This window comes from Amblyomma mixtum, chromosome 9 (genome assembly GCF_055824585.1).
Source record: "Amblyomma mixtum isolate Tamu chromosome 9, ASM5582458v1, whole genome shotgun sequence".
Taxonomy (NCBI): Eukaryota; Metazoa; Arthropoda; class Arachnida; order Ixodida; family Ixodidae; genus Amblyomma; species Amblyomma mixtum.
In genome coordinates this window covers 69,969,643-69,990,874 of record NC_143020.1, presented here as the reverse complement: position 1 = coordinate 69,990,874, position 21,232 = coordinate 69,969,643, and the positions used below count along the sequence as shown (strand labels likewise).

Sequence of the window (21,232 nt, the reverse complement as noted above, 5' to 3'; positions counted from 1 at the left end):
GTAAAATTATAGAACCATTGCTGTGTTAAGGGCACAGTGGTCATACTTTTCATACTTGTATATCTATGCAGCTTCTCTCAAGTGTAAACGTTATCCATGCCTGCCTTAAGGGGGGAAGAGGGTCTTGGAAATAAATTTTTAATAATGAAATCACAACTATGAAATCTTAAGGGAACGATAATTTTTGCGTGCCAATTCCAAACATGTAATTTAATTTTATGTGCAACAAGTCCTTGTGCACTTATGCAATATGTTAGGTAACTTTTGCCGAGGGTTTGGAAGAAATTCTACTGCAGGGAACTTGTTCGATTGCCATGCCATTGGTTTCTCGACATCAGGCTATGCAATAAGGGTAAAATTATCATCCTGCCCATTATAGAAGGTGAGTTACAGATTTTGAAATCATCAGTTCCTTCCCGTTTGTGAAGTGGCAAATTTAAAACCCTGTGACTCAACTTCTATGATAGGCAGGATAGTAATTTTGCCCTTATTGCATAGTTTGATGTCAAGACAAGCCAATGGCATGCGTCCTAGCAAGTTTCCTGCAGCAAAATTTATTGAAAGCTCTCGGCAAAAAGTTACATAACATATAAGTGCACAAGGATTTGTTTTACATAAAATTAAATTACTGATTTGGAATCAGCATGCAAAAATACATGCTTCTTCAAGATGCCATTATTGTGACTTCATTAACAATAACTTTTTTTCTAAGGCCAGCTTCCCCCCTTAAAGGGGCCCAGAAACACAATCTTAGTTAACTGTTTTGCGTGTTGATTGCATACAGTGAGTTATAATGGTGCTATTAGCGTCGGCAATACCGCGTACATTCTGTTTTTTAATATTTTAATGTCCTCCCAAAAACAACTTCATGGCTCTGATGGTGCCGCCACACAGTGGCGGGTTTTTAGCAGCGGATATGACATCACCTGGCGCGAGCTTGATGACCGGACAAACAGTAAATATACTGCAAATTGTGTGAATAAATAGAGACACATTTTGTCACCTGTCTGCGTTTTATATTAGATCAACAAAGACAACTTGTTCGTTTTAAATAAAAGCCCTGCAAAGAAAGTAAAATAAAAATACACCACCAGGGGCTCTGGCGTTCTGGCAAGAACGAGTTACAGAGAGCAGACAACCATGGAGTGCAAATTTCCGCGACGTGCTCTGGCTGGCAGTTTTGATTGGTTGCGCCAGGTGCCGTCATTGGGAGAGCGAAATAGGAGTGGGAAGCCCCGCCACAATCGAGTTGAGGGCAGCGTTTTGTTTGCTTGTATTTTCAAATTTCTTCACTGAATAACTCCCGTTCCTGTGCATCGATTCCTTTAATTCTTTTTAAGTCAGCATCTGTGTGACATAAAGAACCCACCTGAAGTATAGCCGGTATCCCCCCAAGCAGTGTTTCGCAGCCCCTTTAAGATTTCACTTCGCCTGCTCTGCGGATGACTGCTCGAATACTCTAGACAAGTCTTCTCATGTCTGTGCATCAAAGTAGGCTTTCAGTGGTTGCAGCAAGATCATGCAGCAAACACCATCTCTCAGACTCTCACATTCTTCAAAATAACAACCTTTTTATTAGGCATTAATAAATACAGTGATTTCTCTTCAATAAATTATTTCTGTGAACACCTTGTTTCATGCGAGATGATGTTATTGTTAAGACATTTGGCAAGATTGCAAGACGGCAGGAAAAAAATGCACTATGGGGGCACAGCCCCCGTAATGAGTTTTTTTTTTTTCTCGCTCTCGAAAATAACCGTTATTTACAACATTTATCAGGTAAGGTATTTTTTTCGATATATATTTCTCTCGTTGGACACTTCACTACATGAGAAAATGATTCTTTTTTTTTTTTTCATTTCCTGAAACGTTTGGTGGTGAAACTGTGAAACACGTGAACAACAAACACATTGCACACACACGCACACATCAGTTTATACATAAAAGCGCGGCTTATGGTCATTATTGAAATTCTTTTTATGCAACAGTTGGTGCTCTTGGTCCTGAAGATGTTGTTTTCCAAGATGGCGGCGGTCATGGCGGACGTCTGGTCAGGACCAGAGATTGCTTGTGTCTTTTCTTCCTTCTTTCTTTCTTTCCTTGTTTTACGAGATTCTTCAACACGCACCTGAGGAATGCTGCAATGAAAATTGTGTAAGCCAAGTCTCATGCACCTTGATGAGCTGTCAATCCAATTCACTGTCAAATTTGAGGGGTGCAGACACCAAATAATGTGCAAAACATTGGTAAACAAACTGCCACATGGAATCGTTTACACCTGATAGATAATCTATAAATGAATTTCTTATCTCACGCTGCTTTAGTTTTGGTCGCAGCAGCCAAATGATGTCTATGACATCAAAGTTCAGTACAGGGCGTGTGAGGTGTAAAAAAATTGTGACACACAAATTGCTGCTTCTTCAGTTCGTGTCATTCTGGCTACTGCGACAGGCTGGCTTAAGCATTTTATTGAACTAGGATGACACAGAGATTATACGGTAGTTTTCCTATTCCTTATGCGACCTGTACTGTACATGCTCGTCGTCTGGCTGTTGAAACAAACCGAAACAGCAGGAGAAGACAGTAAATTCTAAGTTATTCACCGTGTGTACATCAATTTCATGTGGCAATCGATGTATACTAATACCTCAGCTACCAGTACTCTAAGGAGAACAAAATGTGGAACCAAAAATTACATCGCTATGCTACTTTAGTGAAACTTAATGTGATGGAACTTGTGACATAATTTCTCAGTTCCAAGAAGAGTTGTTGCCGAGTGATAAGGTGCCAGCACTACTGCCCAATCTTTGCACTTCTAATCAATTCATCTCACAAGAAAATGGTAGTGATAATCGGCACTGCCTGTAGTTTCAGGCCACTGCGCAGCTGCAACTGCGGGTGACTGCATACTGAACATGCAGTGCTCAACAAAGGTGGCTGTGGGTTTCGGCTTGGGCAGTGCGCACAGCAATACGTTGCTGTTGAGCCTCGCGGGCGAAGACGCGCAACTACTCTGGTGCCACGGGTCGCCACTGCGGAAGCTGTTTTAACGCTACCCTGCCTTATCCTCCTCTGTTTTCCTTTTCACACTCTGTTCGCTATCGCAGTGTTTCATCCTTCACTGCGCTCCACGTTTGCTCTTTTTCGTCCTCCGTTACGCTCTTCTCTGGCTCAGTTATGCCAAGCTACAAAGCCGACACTGCTTAACGCAAGAATGGGCACTTACCAGAGCTGTGCTCTAAAATATAGTCAAGGGCTTTAATATGGGTGCTTGAAAATAAAAAGCTCACAAAGGGCAAAAAACAGCAGTGGTTGCAGTCAGGCCATTTACTGCAGTTTGTCTTAATTTGCCTCTTTCAACAAAAGAAGAGCTACAACTCCACATATTAGGTGTGTGAGTAGATGCTGGAACACTAGTTCTGAAAGCCTAATTACATATAATGTTTGTCAATAGAAACAGATGGCTAATCCTTTCATCTGCCATATAATTTACATATAGGTGATGACTTCAACATTGGAGCGGTCTGAAAAGCATTCTAGAGCAGTCCTTTACGACAGCTAAGCTAAACTGGGCTCCACTGTAATCTTGTGGTGCTTTTTCAGTTCTCCAAGTATTTAAATTAGTTTGTTTCAAATCCCACCACCTTTCATTTACCTACTTTAAGCCACTTTATTTTGGGGTTAATTGTTTTGTGATTGCTATGGCACAAGAAAACTACACAACCAGTCATTATTGATTGAATTTTGGCATTTTTTGAGGGCCTTGCATCAGCGAGTTACTTTGTTTTGCATGCCTGTTAAGCATGCAAAAAAAGACGTGGGATTCTTCAACACCTTTTGAAAGCCGTTGGTTTTCCCTGCGGCTAAAGAAAGGTTGAGAGCTCCTACTCTAAGTGACTGTCGCGACCAATGAAAGAAATTAGCAAAATCTGCAGTGCTTAAAGAACGTTCAGGCATGCCACAATGTTCATCGTAAATTGCTTTGCGTACCTTATGCCGACAGTATCTTGCGAAGGATGAGCATCTGTGGGTAGTGAAGGTTGGCATCGTAGATGTCTGGTCTTTCCTGCTGGTACTGGAATTGAACAGAGATCAGCTTGAACTGAAGTGGATGCATTTACAGTCAAGTCCACTTATAACAATACTGGTTATAACAATATATCGGATATAACAATGGTCGGTCATGGCACCATCAGCTTTGCCATGTGTTCTATGGTAAAATAAACTGCTTATAGCAATGCTGTCAAGGCACATTATTGGTTATAACAATTAAATCTGGTAATTGAGTGTCAACCATTATAGAAAAAGAAAGAAGGAAATGCTACAACCACGCCAGCAAAACCTTGCTTATGACACAAAAGCGTGCATGTGTGGGGCCGACCAATGGACTAAGCTGGCGCAGCAACGCCACGAAAGCAAAAGAGGCAGGCGTCATCGCGTCAGGAGAGCTGCTGCATTGCTGCATTGGCTACGCACGCCATGCGTACCCCTAATCAGTCAGTGCAGCGCGCGTGCATGCAGCCAGCGCGGTTTTCCTCTCGTCAGCTGTCACCGCACCCTTGGTTCTGCATGCTTCTTGAATTTCCCATAAGAATAGCTTCCAAAAAGCCGGCTTGATTCCTGTGACGTGGAGGTGCGCAAAGCTCCCGGTGGCGCAGTGATGGCGGTGCTTTGGTCATCGGTGAACATTGTCCTGGTTCCCTGAAGTTCGATTTAACGAGCTTTTACAGGCATTAGAACAATCAAACCCCTCTGGGTATTTACTGTCAATAAATGCTCTGAAGTTTGTTATCCTTTCTTTTTTTTCGGCACAACCCTGTTATAACAATTATTGGTTATAGCAATGGTATTTCCATGGCACTTGAATACTGTTATAAGTGGGCTTGACTGTACTACCATGCAGGAAGTCACTCCTCCCCAACTACTGTCAAAATATTTGCTGACACAATTTTCTAGTACACTTTCTCCATTTTGTTTGACATTCCACACGTACGAGTAACTAAAAACTTTCCTAGCCCACTGCTTTTCCCCGATTTCTCTCAACTGCTCCTCAAATTCTATCCTAACTTGCAGCTAGCTTCTCTGCTTTTGAATGATGTCCATCCTGTGTCACCTTGTACCACTGATTTGATGTATTTCCATGTGCTCCCAAAGCAAGCCCACACTGCTTAATTTCTAACCTTGCATGAACCACTGGTCTCGTGCACAGGACCGCACTGCCGAAAGTTAAACTAGGAACCATCACCCCTTTCCAAATCCCTCTTACCACTTCGTACCTGTTGTAATTCCACAATTTCATGACAGCTGCAGTCTTGTTACCTTTAGTCGTTACATATTTTTCATGCTCCGTTAATACTCAGCACCATTATTTATCCACACCCCAAGATACTCGTACTTATCCACTACCTCTAGCGTGACTTCCTGTACCTTCTGCTCGCCACCCTCATTATCATTAAAAGTCATGACTGCCGATTTTTCGTTACTACTCTTCAGACCTAATCTATCTTTCTCTGTACCGCAGGTGCCCATCAAACTCTCGAAAACTTCCTTGTTGTCAACCATTAGTACTATATCATCCGCATACATCAGCCTTGTTAATGACTTCAAACCATTCTCCTTGCTTCAAGAAAGAAAGGTTGAAGCCAAGTCCACACCTCTCTAGTTTGGTCTTTAATCCTGGCAGGTACAACATGAACAACAATGACAGAGAACATCCGCGCCCAAGCTTCCGCTTTATCTCTATAGGCTCTGGCACATTTTTTTCCCATTTTATAAGCACTTTTTTGCTTTTATAGACGTCTTTAAAATATTAGTTACTCTGCCTTCCAGATCTAATGTACCCCAGTATGCCCCACAAATCATTTTGAATTACACTGTCGTAGGCTCCCTTGACATCCAAATATGTTAGCCATAGGGGCCTGTGTTCCTTTTCAGCAATCTCGATATACTGCATCAATGAGAACAGATTGTCCTCTACCTCCTTTGTTTCCGGAACCCTAGCACCCCCTCATTCTCCACCCAATGCCTGCAGTCTGTCCTTTATAACCTGCATCACCACCCTGATCTCCGACTGCAGCCCCATCTTGTGCCAGCCACAGCAACTGTATCCCAGCAAAGTTCCTAACCGTGTCACACCAGGATTCAAGTCCAGCCAAAGTCCTTATCCTAACTTCAGTTAGTATAGTAACCTCTTCTCATTCATTCAAAATCATTTACTTTAACTCCAAGTTTCTCCAAGCGGATGCCATGGGGCCCGTCAAAATCCAGTGCATTAAAAAGGCAGACAGCATTTTCAAACCTCATGTATTTCAAACACACTTTCACTTCTTTTCAAGTTAGAATTATTAAGGGTAGAATGCAAATCATTCTACCCTCATTCTAAATTTCTTCTCTCGTGCTCTGCTCTCTTCCCGTCTCTTAATGTTGCACCTGTAATTTATTTCTGCCCGCTATCACAGCAGAAACATCAGCAAGCCAAAAAGTTACTTTTCGTTGCTTTGTTCATGCAAAAGGAGAATTAATCTTCATCAGTTGCGAGCTCTAGCCAGAGCTCGCAAAAAGAAACAGTATTCACTCATGCTGGGCGATGCAGCTGTTCGCTATTATCCTAGACCCTCCTAATGTAGGCGTACTTTGTGCGAGTAATGTTCACTTCTCTATTTTCCTCTCTTCAATAAACGTTGCAACAACAGTAAAATGGCCCAGAGACTCACCCGAGCATGGAGCTCCCAGACGCAGGTATCGTAAGCCATAAGTATTTCAACGTAGAACCGCGACTGTGCAAGCTCCACGAAGTGCTGGAACGTTCGTCCCCGAGATGGTGCCAGGATCACAGCAAGGCCCTGCAGTTTACGTTTTTAACAATGATATGGCAAGCCTCCAAAGATACATGCTGTTGCTTTCAACTGCGGTTCGTACAAAAGCCAGGAAATTTGTCCAAGATCACCATGAAAGGACGTAAATCTTCACCACTTCACTCAACCTCACTAATTGCTGAGAGTAAAGTGGAGGAACTCGGTGTGAGGTAATTGTTCACAGACCCATGTGGTTGGCTTGCCAATGAGTGAGAACAGCACTCCCATGGAAGCTGTCACTTCATACTCTTAAACACTCCTCTGTGAGCAAGTTGTGAGAAGAAGCATAGCTGCAATTCTACTTTGATGGGGCAGCTGATTCCACTAAAGCCTTTGGCTCTGGTGCAAGAACACTCCACTAACATCCAAGCGTTTCAATTGAGTAACAACTGTAACTAACTTCCAGGCAGTCATTTCTTGCCACAGTTACTTGGTTATATAATGCACTCTTCAATAGAAAAAAGACCCCAAATAAGTAACAAGCACAACACGCAGATGAAAACATGTCAGTACTGCTTTTCTTCCCTCTCAATAAGTTGCATATTAGAAATGGGAGCACACATTAAAACTGGACTAACATGGCATGATACTGAGTCAACCGTTTAAAAATGAAATGATTGCGAGGAACTACTCACTACTGGTTAGAAACAGGCATGAAAGGATCAAAGCATGCTCTTCGCTACTCTGCACTCTGTGCAGGAGCTCTAAAATTTCGTTTCTTCAACATACTTCTGTGAAAAGGTGACACAAACCAGGCGAATTCTAGGCTAATTCTAGGCCACACCTTCAAGTACTGCATGCTGGGAGTTACCTTATCACCAAGAAGCTTCCAGATTGTGTTGACGAGTGGCTGACGACCTTCGTCAAAGAAGAGACTGCAAAAGAAGCAGGTTTCATCTCAAAATGTGGCCAGCAGTTCCAGAGCATAACGGCAAAATGTGCACAGTTTATGCAGAGCTCGATTAACAATCGCAAAATGCTAGATGGATGAAACTATCAGACACGAAGTGCGACAGACGTTGTTACTGACTGACTGCCTTGTGACTACTAAACTTGAACTTTTACACAAGCAGACATAAGTAAATAGAGTACGCTATTCCATTCCAAGTGCAAACATGTCTTCGCATTCCAAAATGAAGAAACATTCTTTGTCCGTAAGAAGGCACACTAGCATCCACTACAAGCATGAACGTACCATAGCCAACAGTTCCAATCAGGCACTGCGTTAAAATTATTAGAAGCGAACAGTGTGCTCTGTTTACCTTTGTACACACCTGTACACACTTTAAACTCGTTGAGCAGCAAGGCCACAAGGTAATCAATTTGTACACTGTGTTGTAAACCAACTTTTTACTCGCTTATTGCACAAAACGAAGGAGACCTCTCACTTCACCTTCACCGAATCGTCCCCAACGCTCAAATACTATTTGGTGGTAACAAAGCTAGCCACTGCTCCTCACGCCTTACCAATGCCACAAACAGAAACCAATACAACGTAAAAATCAATGGATATCTGTGAAACAGCAAACTGGCAGCCTTGGCTGCTGAGCAAGAAAAACGGCACACTATTGTGTTTACAAGCTCATAACTCGATCACCCTGCAAGTCAACACCTGCAACATTCACACTGTGAAGCAGGCAAATGCAGCAGGACCACAGAGAAGTGACACCCACATATACTGACCTACACTGTTAAGTTATAATGCATTTGGTAAGAGGATAAGTTTGTGTGTACTATATTAGCAACGAATGAAACGCGAACAAGAAAACGTAGGTGGCAACACAAAAACACCAACGTATTCGCTCCTGTATTAGGAATACAAGCGCGGTTGAATAACACTTCTAACGAAAAGTCTTCGTGCCTTCAAAATGAATATAGCAGGAGCTAGTATTCAGCTTCCCCTGGCTAAGAACTGCTTATTTTGCAGTGCGTGGTTCAATAGTCTTGTTCGTGTTCAATTTCTTGCTGAGTACATGCGCTAAACACTACTACAATGAATCCATAAATTGCTATTTTCAGGAATCGATGGCATATGCCGCGGCTAGCAACATCTCTTTACTTACTTTCTAGCTAAGAATAAAACCACTATTACTACTAGTTGCAAACATAACGCGCTGCACCTACCAGTCAGCAGATATGATGACGTCAAACCGGCCCACGAGGTCCCCGATGTCATTGTCATCATCCCACCTTATCCTCCTGCAAAATGAACATCATGGTTCAACAGCATGCCTTGATGACCACGAAACTGAGCCCTGCCTAAACTCACATGCAGTCACTTATCAGCACAGTGCTTAGATTTAAGGGGGGACACTGGTCTTGAAAAAGAAATTTTTATTAATGAAGTCACTGTTACGAAATCTTCAGGGCATATGTATTTTTGTGTGCCGATTCTAAAATGTCATTTAATTTCATGTAAAACAATTCCTTGAACACTTATGTACTTTTTATGCTAGTATTTTGTGGAGAGTTTTGGAGAAAATTTGCTGCGGGAAACTGGCTGAAATGCATGCCATTGGGTTCTCTTGACACCAAGGAATGCAATAAGGGTGAAATTGTCTTCCTGCCTGTCATAGAACTTAAGTTATAGAGTTTTGAAGTTGTCGCTTCAGAAATGAGAAGGAAAGTGTGTATTCCTGTTTATGAAGTGGCCGCTTCAGTACCCTATTACTCAAGTTCTATGATAGCCAGGATGATAATTTTACCCTTATTGCATTCCTTGGTGTCAAGAGAACCCAATGGCATACATTTCAGCAAGTTTCCTGCAGCAAATTTTCTTCAAAGCATTCCGCAAAATGCTTGCATAAAAAGTGCGTAAGTGCTCAAGGAATTGTTTTACACGGAATTAAATGGCATATCTAGAATCAGCGCACAAAAATACATGTGCCCTGAAAATTTCATAACTATGACTAAATTAATAAAATTTTCTTTTCAAGACCAGTGTCCCCCCTTAAAGGCTGATTCATCCACTGAACCAATGATTGATTTTTATGTGCAAGAGCAACCAAACTGACCAAAAGTTAAGGAAATTAACTGTAAATCAGAGATGTACAAATATGCTTTTTTCCCTAGGTCTATGAGAGATTGGAACCGGCTCTCTGGAGAGGTGGTATTAATTACTACATCAGGTGATTTATTCTCTTCATCTCTGTGAATGCTGTTTTCAGGCTGTATTAATGTTGCATCATGGTTGCATTGTATGTGCTGCACTTTGTTGCCTTTCTTTTTTTCGTTTGTATGATGCGTTATTCCCCCCCCACTGTAATGCCACTTGTGGCGATGTGGGTATTACAATAAACAATACAATAAACAATGAGAGATGCCGCAACGAAAAGCCCGGGTCAACTTCAACCACACGGCATTCTTAACATGTGTTGGAATATTAGTGGTAGGGTTTTTTTGTGCTTTGCCTTCACTGAATTATGGCTGCCATGGCCGGTAATCAAACATGCAACTTTGGGCTTTGCAGCTGAATCTCAGAGCCGTTAAGTTATCACGGTTGATAAATGCTGTAAAGGGGCGCAACAAATCTTGAAACCGAGATAGCTGGGTTGATTTTACATGGCACTAAGACTGCAACAGCACCAAATCATCTGCATACAAACACATGAGCATTTAGTAACCAATACTGCCCTAATGTGACGCCTAAGTCATGAAGTCATGCACCACAAAATATTCATGCCTTTTATGTGGTGGTGATGACAGTGGTGATTTACTGTCTGCATTGACTTTACAGAAAAAATGCAGGCAAAGCCATATTCTGAAACAAAGGTAGTGTGACATCACCTTGCTACTACGTTGGCATCTCCCAAGCAGCCCGTATTGCGTTCGAGGATTATTTGGACATCTGGTCAAGAAATTAAGGAAAATATTTTCCGTTTCTCTAGAAGGTGGTGATAATGGACGACTATAACAAGTTGCACAAATCAGATGGCAAATGACTATTCATGCACTGCACTGCGCTGAATGCATGAAAAAAGAAACACAAGCCTAAATGCTGATAGCAGGTGCAAAAGCATTAAATGACATCAGAGTGGACACCCAGCACTATATTTGATGCTACAAGCAGAAACCAGAGAGCATAACACAGTATAATTTGGGAAAAAATATAACATCGCTCTAGTGTAGTATTTCAATTAGACATCGCAATGTTTTACCCGACCATTGCTGAGGTCTTCTGATACAGTTTCTACTGGCCATGAAACTTGTGGGCAGTATACAGCTTTATAGCGTATGGCTTTGTACACCACTTAGAAAGAGGGCACACCCTTCTATCAGAAGAGAAATCAATGACATGTGGCCTCAGAGATTGGTGGTTCTCGCCCTCGAGAATACATGCAAAAGCAGTGAAACTACCAACTTGAGCATAAATTATGCCTTTTCTGCCTGAAAAGTAAGTCAACAAGCTCTACTCCCTAACTATATTTCAATCTGTGCTTAAAGGGGCTGCGAAACACTGCTTAGGGGGAGACAGGCTATACTTCACGTGGATTCTTTATGTCACACAGATGCTGACTTAAAAAGAATTACAGGAATCGATGCGCCGGAACGGGAGTTATTCAATGAAGAAATTTCAAAACCCAAGCAAACAAAACGCTGCCCTCAACTCGATTTTGGCGGGGCTTCCCACTCCTATTTCGCTCTCCCGATGACGGCACCTGGCGCAACCAATCAAAACAGCCTGCCAGAGCACGTCGCGGAAATTTGCACTCCATGGTTGTCTGCTCTCTGTAACTCGTTCTTGCCAGAACGCCAGAGCCCCTGGTGGTGTATTTTTATTTTACTTTCTTTGCAGGGCTTTTATTTAAAACGAACAAGTTGTCTTTGTTGATCTAATATAAAACACTGACAGGTGACAAAATGTGTCTCTATTTATTCACACAATTTGCAGTATATTTACTGTTTGTTCAATCATCGAGCTCGCGCCAGGTGACGTTATATCCGCTGCTAAAACCCGCCACTGTGTGGGGTGTGTGGGGACACCATCAGAGCCATGAATTTGTTTTTGGGAGGACATTAAAATATGGAAAAACGGAATATATGCGGTATTACCGACGCTAATAGCACCATTGTAACTCACTGTATGCGATCAACAGACAAAACAGTCAACTAAGATTGTGTTTCTGGGCACCTTTAAATTTGTTTAACTAGCACTCCCTTGTTGACACTCCTCCTGCAGCATCCTCTCTCCACTTGGAAACATTCATGACAGAATAGCAGCTTGTTGACACCTCTAATTGACACTGCTTCCTCTTCTAATGCCTACTTCTGTCCCTACAGGGAATTTGTGACAAATACTCATGACCGTTAATGCTGTCAAAGCACAATTACCAAGCCCACCAGAAACTGACTGCGTGCATGTCGTATGTATGTGTATAGCAACCCCACAGCAGTAGTTGTAGTTTGGTTTGCGGTTTATGGGGGTTTCATGTCCCAAAGCGATTCAGGCTCTGAGGGATGCCGCAGTGGAGGGCTCCGGATAATTTTGACCACCTTGGGTTCTTTAACCTGCACTGACATCGCACAGTACTCGGGCCTCTAGCATTTCGCCTCTATCGAAATGCAACTGCCGTGGTCGAGATCGAACCCGTGTCTTTCGAGTCGGCAGCTGAGCGCCATAACCACTGAGCCACTGCGGCAGCTGCAGTGGTGGTTGTGTATAGTAAAGGCATGCCAGAATGTCCAATTACATGCTTTCATACAGCCTCCTGTGGTGGCATTCCACTGCAGTTTCAATGTCTAACGTCCTGACATTTATCCCATAAGTCGCTTGTTAGGCTCCAGACCTCAGTTCGGTTTTCTACACAAACAGGATGGTTATAAATTTTGAGTTCACTGCTAAGTTCAGTTCGGTTTCATTAAATTCTGAATCTAGTGAAATGCTGGCCATGAACATTTCACATTTAGAATGAGCACCTGACTTTGAAACCGAAGTGCAAGTGTCACACACAGGGAATGAGGCTGTCGAAAACTGAAAGGATACGCGCGATTACTCGCTCAAGAAAAGATGGGACAAGACACAAAGACAACAGACAAATGATCATATATAAGTGCAGTGATCACAAGCAGAGATGTTATCTTTGATGGGGCATGTACAAATTGTGTGTTGACTGCATACTTTATTCATGCGTGCACGAAGTAAAGATGACTTGAAGTGTAGTAGCCCTGTGATGTTTGTGTCATTCTCTATAGTCGGATACAACTCAAGAACGAAGCGGCAGTTGCCCCTCAAAGCAGACCCTCCGGCCAATGGCGTCGACTGTTTGTCATGATGTTGTGGTTAATCCCCCAGCGTGACACTGCAGCCGGCTGGCGGACACCTAAAATGGGACTAACTGCAACGCCATGACAATCGGTCGATGCCATTGACTGGACGGCCTCTTTTGAGGCGTGTCTGCCCCTGTGTTCTTGGCTTGTATCTAACTGCACTGTCATTCGTCTTGTAGTGCGATGTAGTACTCAACTGTTGGTCTCGTGTTGTCCTGTCCTCTTACTCTAGTAATCAGGAATTTTGGAGGCCAATGCCAACCATCCCAACTACATGCGGCAAAAGGATACTCTGCACAGACTTGTTGTTCCCGTCCGACAGAAAGACTTCCCGAGCTCTCGTCGTGGCGGCAACCTGGAGGGAAAAGCATGAGCTCAGTATGCCAGCGGACAGATGTACTTATTTATTTTTAAATAAATAAACAAACACAATGCATTCAGCTACAGCAAACAAACATCTCACTGCACACATCATCATCGCTGCACACGAAAGCTTGCATGCACCGAGACAATCTCGTTACTATATCAGGACCCGATTCAAGTAGCGACAGAAGTCAATTGTCTTGCTGCTAGGCTTGCACATGTAGGAAATTCGATGCAAATAGTAAAAGTTATGAAGTTATGATTATCGTAAAAGTGTTAAATCTACATCATTAAGTATAGAAGGCAAACGCGGTTGGGGTAGCGGAGAGCCAGCCAGGCAGATAAGATTAAAAAGTTTGTGGAGATAGGGTGGCTGGCAGCTGTTGTGGAAGGGCGTTATTCGAAGATCAGTGGGAGAGGGCCTTTATTGGGCTGAAGATGATGATGATGACTACTGCTGGGAGTAAGCATAAGAAAGATTGCAGCAGGCCTTGAAGATGTTGTGAATGCTGAGAACGCAATGAATGTTGTGTGAATGTTGTGTGTGTTGTGAATGCAATAAATAAGAGCAGAAACAGCCACAAACCTCATTATAGCGAAAAGGCGAAAAATCATAAAATAGTTCAACATAGCCGAAATTCGTAATATAAAATTTCATCACAAGGGCAAGCAAGAGCAGCGCAATTCGGCCAGTGCAGGGTAGGACAACTCGGGATATTTTGGCGCCATTTTGAAGATGCTCGTAGAGATTCCCCAAGACCACAAAATAACCGAGAGCCAGTTATGTTGGTTTCCTCGCACAGCACCACCAACATGCAACAGCGGTCGGCCAAGCACCAGTTAAGGTGGCTTCCCCGCATTACAGCCACGTCGCGTGGAAAATGGTACGTCAGAGCGAAAGCTGACCACCGTTTTCACCACCTCCGTGACAGCTGACATGAGTTCAGGATGGTTACTGTAAGACTACAACCGTCTACGCTGCCGCTTCTGGGGTGCTGTCAACAGGTGCGAGAGGCGTGAACGCGCACCGACTGCTAGGCTACCAAGCCTCCATGCTGCTGTACCTTCTGTGGTGCTGTTGGAGAGATAAGAACACTACTGCACGGTAAAAAGTCCAGCCTTAGCACTAACACTTGCCACACCACCCCGTCACTTGTGTATTACGGTGAAGCCTGCCACCTCCCATCTGAGCGGCAGCTTTTGGCGTTGGGGAGTTCAATATATCCACTTCATGGCCAACCAAGTTCGATATATAAAGTATAAATTGCATGCGTTGGTAACAATATTTACAAAGAGTTCGATACAAACAGTAATTTGTAATATCTGTTTTTTATACTGAGATATCACTGCATGACAATGCAACATATAGCAATAAAAACGCTGCCACAGAGATGGCAACAATACAACAAAAAATAACAGGGACAGGCTAACAATCGTGATGATGCTGACAGAGACAGCAACCAAGTTAAAAGTGAGGAAGCAAGTCACACAGGTCAGACTTACGACAAATCCGGCGAGACACGTCATACCACCTCCCAACTCGCATACGCTCTTGTCACTGGAAAACAAGTTAATAAAGAAAAAAAATCAGAAAGGAAATTACTCTGGGTCCCTTTCCTTGCTTTGCAAATACAGAGAAATACTGACGATGATACGAGCCAAAAGCGTAAAGCAGACCAGCTCTACGGAAGATGCTATCCAATACTTACACAAAAATCTCCTTGTTCTTCATGCAGTAGTATGCAAGGACCTCCTCTGATGGCCATATACCTTGGTAACAAAATAAGACAACATCATTGCATTCTGTTGTGTTTATATAAATCTGAACAAACAGCAAATTTAAATAGAGTAATGTCTGATTTATAGCTACTGCGTCGACACAGATAACTGCTAAGATGATACTTTTTAACTCCATTTTTTTTAAAAACGCCACAGCTTTAATCAATCAAAGCAGCACTAATCCACGAAATTCACGGCCAATATTCAAGGAATAAAGCTAGCTTACTGTAAGGGGTAAGTGAAGCATGTGAAAGTTAAGGTTAGCAGTGTCTCAGCATCCAGCTAAAAGACACATTTGACTTCTGTTAATTCAATCACGATGGGGTCAAGTCATATCAAGGAAAAGTGGCAAAAGCATGTTGGCATGAGCCAAGGCCTGCACAAATTGGAGAGTTGAGTGAAAAATTAACTGAAATAGAGTTGGATTAACAGAAGTCCACTGTAGTATCCTCCTCAAAGACGGCGATAGCAAGATGAAAACGCCCATGCGTGGTAGTAATTTGTATTTAAAGATTTTTCTCCAGGCTTAAAGGAGCAGGGACACAAAATGCCAAAGCTTCACAACCTTGGAGACCTTAGAAAGAGCTTTAGGACAGCTACAAACATCAAAAGTTTGTTCTTTGGTGTAAAACAGCATGCTACATGTAGACTTGTGTAGACAGTTATTGTCACAGCTTTGTAGGCCCATGTGGTCTCTGTTCTACATTAGATACCATAAGTGATGTCACATGGCACTCACTGTTCTCGCTAACCAAAATCCAACCTCCATGGTGACAATTCTGCTCTAAAAAAACACTAAGAACAAATTAAAGTTGGCCTATAATAATTGATTGCCACTATGAAGAGACTACTTTTACCCGAAACGGTCCTTTTATAAGCTATAAAAAAAAAAAAATAGTACTGTCATTACATGCCAATTTCACAAACTAAATTTGGTGATGTCAATGCTTTTTTCGTTCACAGACCTCTGAGGCTAGACGACACCGCCATAAATATTGGATCAACAAACACTGAATCCCTAATGCACAAAATGCCATATCGTCATTACAGGCATGAAATGAGTAGTGGGAAAAAGTGTAGCACTTTCAGCTACAAATTTCTCAGTAATCCATACGTCCTTTACTGCTGAATAAATGGCAACAGAGTCACATACAAACGATTGTAGCAACAACAAAAGGTGGAAGTAACTGTCCTCAGTAACTCTTTAATGAGCTGATATCAACAGGCTGGCAGACGTAACACTCAACAGAAAACTCCCCAGACATAGAGCTCTCCAAAACATCTCAACATTACTCAGCTATAATGCAAAATTTCTGTGTCACGGCTCCTTCAAACAGTTGCGAGCGCAGCGAAATCCCAATACAAGCAAACAAGCCACTCACAGATGTTGCCGGTGTTGTCAAAGCCTTTGATGTCCTTCAGCGATATTCTGTCAGGCAGTGATCTTGCAGCAGCGAAGAGAAGCACGGTCAGCGCGGAACATTCTTAATGCGTAACCAAAGCATTTCAGCGAGAAATACGACACAGGGCAGCATCACACGGTTAGCTTGTGCTAGTTTCCTGCACTCATTACGATAACGCATCGCAAGTGCAGCTGATTGCCTATCCCAAGCAGTGCAGTATTAGTCCTATACTACGGAGTTATGTATGGAAGCAAAAAAGTGGTAGTGACATTCTTTCAGAAAAGCATGGGTCAGCATGTCTAGACTTATCTTCTCTTGTTCTTATGCCAACATGTCTCTAAAGGCTGTCTCTATTATCACGCTAAGTCTCAGAATATCCAGCGAAGTCACTGTAATGTGTGATAGCTGGAGGGGTGGTACTGCCCTGTAATCCATTCATTTCAGTTTGTCTTCAATTTAAAAACAACAAAGCATGAGACCATTTCTATCCGTGTCACCCACAATAACGTAGTAAACCACTGCCGTGCATGAAGAGATGAAGAGTGAAGGTACAGAGGCATCGCGAGCTACAAAATAAGGCTTAGAACAAAGCCAGGCTCGCCCTGGAAACAATCAACTATAGATTGACAAGACTACTAAGAGGAAAACACCATTACCATATGCTCTATATAAAAACACAGAACACCAAAAGCAGCTTTCCTTAGGTGAACCTGTGTTCCCTGTATTGTGTTCCATGCAATGTGGCACATATTTCTAATATATTTATGGGGGTTTAACGTCCCAACTCGGCCTTTGCAACTCAGCAACTCAGGCTTTAAGGGACGCTGTAGTGAAGGGCTCCAGAAATTTCGACCATCTTGGGTTCTTTAACGTGCACTGACAAAGCACAGCACATGGGCCTCTACAATTTCGCTTCCACCGAAACTCGACCATGCAGCTAGGATTGAACCAGCAGCCGAGCTCTATAACCACTAAGCCACCTAGTTGTGTCATCTAACACGGCATCCAAATGACAATACCTATGCCTTTACTTAGTTCTATACCTTGATTTTTGCCTTCGGTTTTCTATAGCATTCTAAAAGTACAGTCTCCTTGCTATACACTGAACAAGAAACAGAAGGAAATAGGACAACTATTTAAAAGACTGCGATGGACTGCAGATTATAATCGGAGAGTAAAATGTTAGCTTGATGCCATTTTAATCGCTGCTGTCATACTGACACTGTACTGCATTACTGCAAGTGGTTGTTCTAATACCTTATGAGAGGGCCATTTCATATCTTAGACTTTTCGGTCTTTTTTTTCTTTCCCCCAAACCACAAGGCAAGTTCTGGTTAGCCAATAGTCAACAGTGCACACACAGCACGGTTGTGCTCGACAGTTCACATGCACTGGTACATGCAAAACTGGGAAGAAACTGGTTACCAGGCAGCTTACCGAATCCTAAGCTCAAAGTCAGGTTCCTTGAGACAGGTACATTCATACCAGACACCTTCATCGTTTTCATCCGAGCGCCACCGCTCTATGGGGCTTATCTGCAGTAGTCCGAATGCGCTGAACCTCCGCGTTGATCCAAAAAACAGGTCTGCCTGTGTCACCCTGCCTTCGTGAAGTGCCTGAGATGTGGAGATGAGGCAAGAATTCGAGAAGCAAGTGAAAACGCAATAAAAACCACGAGGATATTAGACTGGTGCTTTTGTGCATTTCTTGCTATGATGATTAACCAAGTGCCATCTTCAAGCCAACATATAAAACATTTATAAATGGAGAAAAGTGGGCATAGAGGAATCTTACGCACTCATTAGGTCGGCATCATTTTCTATTACATGACTCTTCACATCTTGGGCATTTGTGAATCGCACACATAGAATTAAAAAAGCAGTAAAGAAGGCTTGGCTAGTAATGATACCAGACACTTGCCTCAACAACCTGCAATTATTGCAATCACTACTGCAGTGACACTGTTAATTATAAATTTGCAACACTACCTAAGATAACATCTCGGGCTACCGTGTCCGGTTAACTAATACAGAATTAGTCTATGTATGCAGTACATATGACTCATACTGCGGACGCGTGCGTCGTACAGTTGGCAGCACAAGTTTACGGGATGTGGCCTTAGGGAGGAAAAAAAATTATTTTGGCCAAGTCACGCAAGCCACTCCATGCTCCATCCGAATGGGTCGCGTGAAACAGCTATAGAGTAACTTTGTTCCCGAGCACACGCATCTCGTAATCTTTTGTTGCAATTTTCATAATTGCAGTTATAAGGACCATTCACCGTGCTGAAAGCGCAATCAAATTTTCATTCCTAACCATCGGCGCAACTGGAACCAGCGCGCCTTTAGCTGTGCGCCAGCTATTAAATTATGAAAGCGCGACAAGTGGTCTTCTCCGCAACGCCCGAAGATCGAGCCGCCACCGATCTATCCCCGTCTCCATCGTTCTCACCCTCCCCTGTCTCCTCCCCCTCTCCACCCGTCGATTTTCTTTTTTTCGCTCTACCTCCAAATGTTACTGTGTCAATGTGTCATGGTCGCTCGGCGCTCACAATGCGCGTTGCAAAACGCCGGAAACATGACGAACAGGCGCTAACGCGACGTGTTCAGGGCTAACGGAACGCATTAGAGTACAGTCTATGAGGCCCAGCGGGGCGGCCAGCAATTAGACAATTTCGAAACAGTCTCGTCGAGCCCCTACATCGACATTCGGCGCCCCGCGCATCAGCGCAGATCTCGGAAATCGGGGAAAGGACGCGGAGGAAGAATTCAAGCCCTGTGGAGAGGGGGATGATGAGGGAAATGACATTTCGCGCAGCGCGTACTGGGCAGCCTTTTTTTTTTTTTTTTTTTCTCGCCGCTCACGATCACCGGTGGCTTATCTAACCTTCCAGCTGGACGCGACGCCACGGCTTCCGCGAGCTGCCGTAAAAAGATCCACCCTCCGCTGATAAGCTACACGATAGCGCGACGGGAGCTTATCCGCGCATCTCGATCCGCGAACCTCAGCGGAGCCGCATCAGTGCGAGGAGCTCCGGCTGCTCCCGTGTTCGGCTCATTGGTACTGCTGCGCACCGGTGCGTTGCATGCAAATATTTGAATCGGTGGTACGGCAGAATGCATCGACTCACTTTTGCAAGCATTTTCCAGCGCATCTTGGCCATGGAGGAGCCGAATTTGCCCTTCGCTGCGGTGGGCTTGATGGATTTCTTTCTGATGTCCGCCGCCATCTTAGATCGGACACAGCGTTGCCAGACGTGCGAGCCATCGTCCTTGTGAACGTGGTCAGCGCTAGTTGGCAGCACGCATGTTGGGCAACCCGTCTAGTTCTAGTTTCGTTTTTGACGTAGGCGCAAATTCCGGCCGATGCGGCCGCGTTTCGATGAACGCAAGATCGAAAAAAAAAAAAAAAATGTCCGTTTGCTTAGCGATGTTTGTGTACGTTAAAAATACTAGGTGATAAACATTGATCCAAATTTATCCACTACAGCGCCTCATTTCATTTTCCTTCTGTTCACTATGCCTTCCCTCACGGCGCGGTTGAGACGCCGTCGAGAAGTGGGACAGATACTGCGCCTGAAAAATTACCAAATTGCTCGTACTCAATCTCAAGTTACTGCGCTTTCTTTTCCTCGTCACTAACTCTTGTTACTACTATAACGGTTTTGATCTACGGACCTAAAACGTGAAGATGTGAAATTCTGATGCTATCATGTGCATATATAGCGAACTAGAACACGCGTAAATTGACCTCCTTGAGCATCCTTTGGCTTTATAATTGCGTGTACAGGTAAAATTGTTTATATTCAAGAACCAGATTTGTTTTTACTAGCGCATGGGACTTAAAGAGAGAAACAATATGAGAGGCATTTTTGAGAAAAAGTATTCGGAAACATGAGAGAGGGAGAGAGAGCGCGGAAGAGAGCTCTTTAATGAAAAAGGAGTTTAATCAGTTTTGTTAACTCGCCAACTTGCTCTCTTGCGCAAGGGGGCGAAAAGCGCCAAACGGCAAGCGTGCAGAAAAAAAAAGCACAAAAGGAGAACAGGATAACATAATTTTTTCTCTGGTATACAGTCAGTGAACTGCACGCTGTGCGGGCCAAACTTGTTCTCGGTATCACGAGGTTTATTACGGTCATCCTTGCGTTCTGTTTACATCGCTTGATATCGAGAAGTTTACCGACCTATCCGTGCTGTGCAATGTCAGTGCACGTTAAAGATCCCCGGGTGGTCGAAATTAAACTCGGAGACCTCCACTACGGCACCTTTTCTTCCTTTCTTCTTTCACTCCCTCCTTTATCCATTCCTTACGGCGCAGTTCGGGTGCCCACCCAGATACGTGAGACAGTTACTGCATCATTTTCCCGCCCTCAAAAAACAATTTTCACCAATTTTCATTTTTTTTTTTCTACCATGAACTTTAACTCCTTTCAGCGAGCGCTACGTAAAGGGGTTTGCGAGCCCTTCTCAGGGACTTTTATAGCGCAGCTCTTAGGCGCCCGTTTCTGCGTTTCGCGGCGTCGCCATCACCGTGCACGTCTGAATTGCGCTTATAGGTATACGTGGG

The 21,232-nt window shown here is 43.4% G+C and overlaps 1 protein-coding gene across 1 annotated transcript; it reads right to left on the bottom strand.

Annotated features, from left to right (window-relative positions):
- Positions 1-1,551: 1,551 nt before the first annotated feature.
- On the bottom strand, positions 1,552-19,950 carry LOC149329598 (calmodulin-lysine N-methyltransferase). The gene is made up of 12 exons (XM_089560321.1): positions 19,797-19,950; positions 18,104-18,282; positions 16,646-16,707; positions 15,194-15,254; positions 14,988-15,042; positions 13,413-13,476; positions 10,641-10,701; positions 8,979-9,053; positions 7,666-7,729; positions 6,714-6,842; positions 3,991-4,075; positions 1,552-2,138 (listed from the first exon to the last, which is right to left on the bottom strand). Exons 1-11 carry the CDS (start codon positions 19,893-19,895, stop codon positions 3,992-3,994), a joined length of 933 nt encoding a protein of 310 aa, XP_089416447.1. The 5' UTR covers positions 19,896-19,950; the 3' UTR covers positions 1,552-2,138; position 3,991.
- Between the last annotated feature and the right edge of the window lie 1,282 nt (positions 19,951-21,232).

What these genes read in the sequence shown, in the direction of transcription:
- LOC149329598 (XM_089560321.1), bottom strand. Translation starts at nt 19,895, where the DNA reads ATGGCGGCGGACATCAGAAAGAAATCCATCAAGCCCACCGCAGCGAAG. An exon ending in GCTGGAAAATGCTTGCAAAA is followed by an intron (nt 18,283 to 19,796) that starts GTGAGTCGATGC and finishes TCCACATCTCAG; the next exon opens with GCACTTCACGAAGGCAGGGT. An exon ending in GATGCCAACGTAGTAGCAAG is followed by an intron (nt 9,054 to 10,640) that starts GTGATGTCACAC and finishes TTCATTTTGCAG; the next exon opens with GAGGATAAGGTGGGATGATG.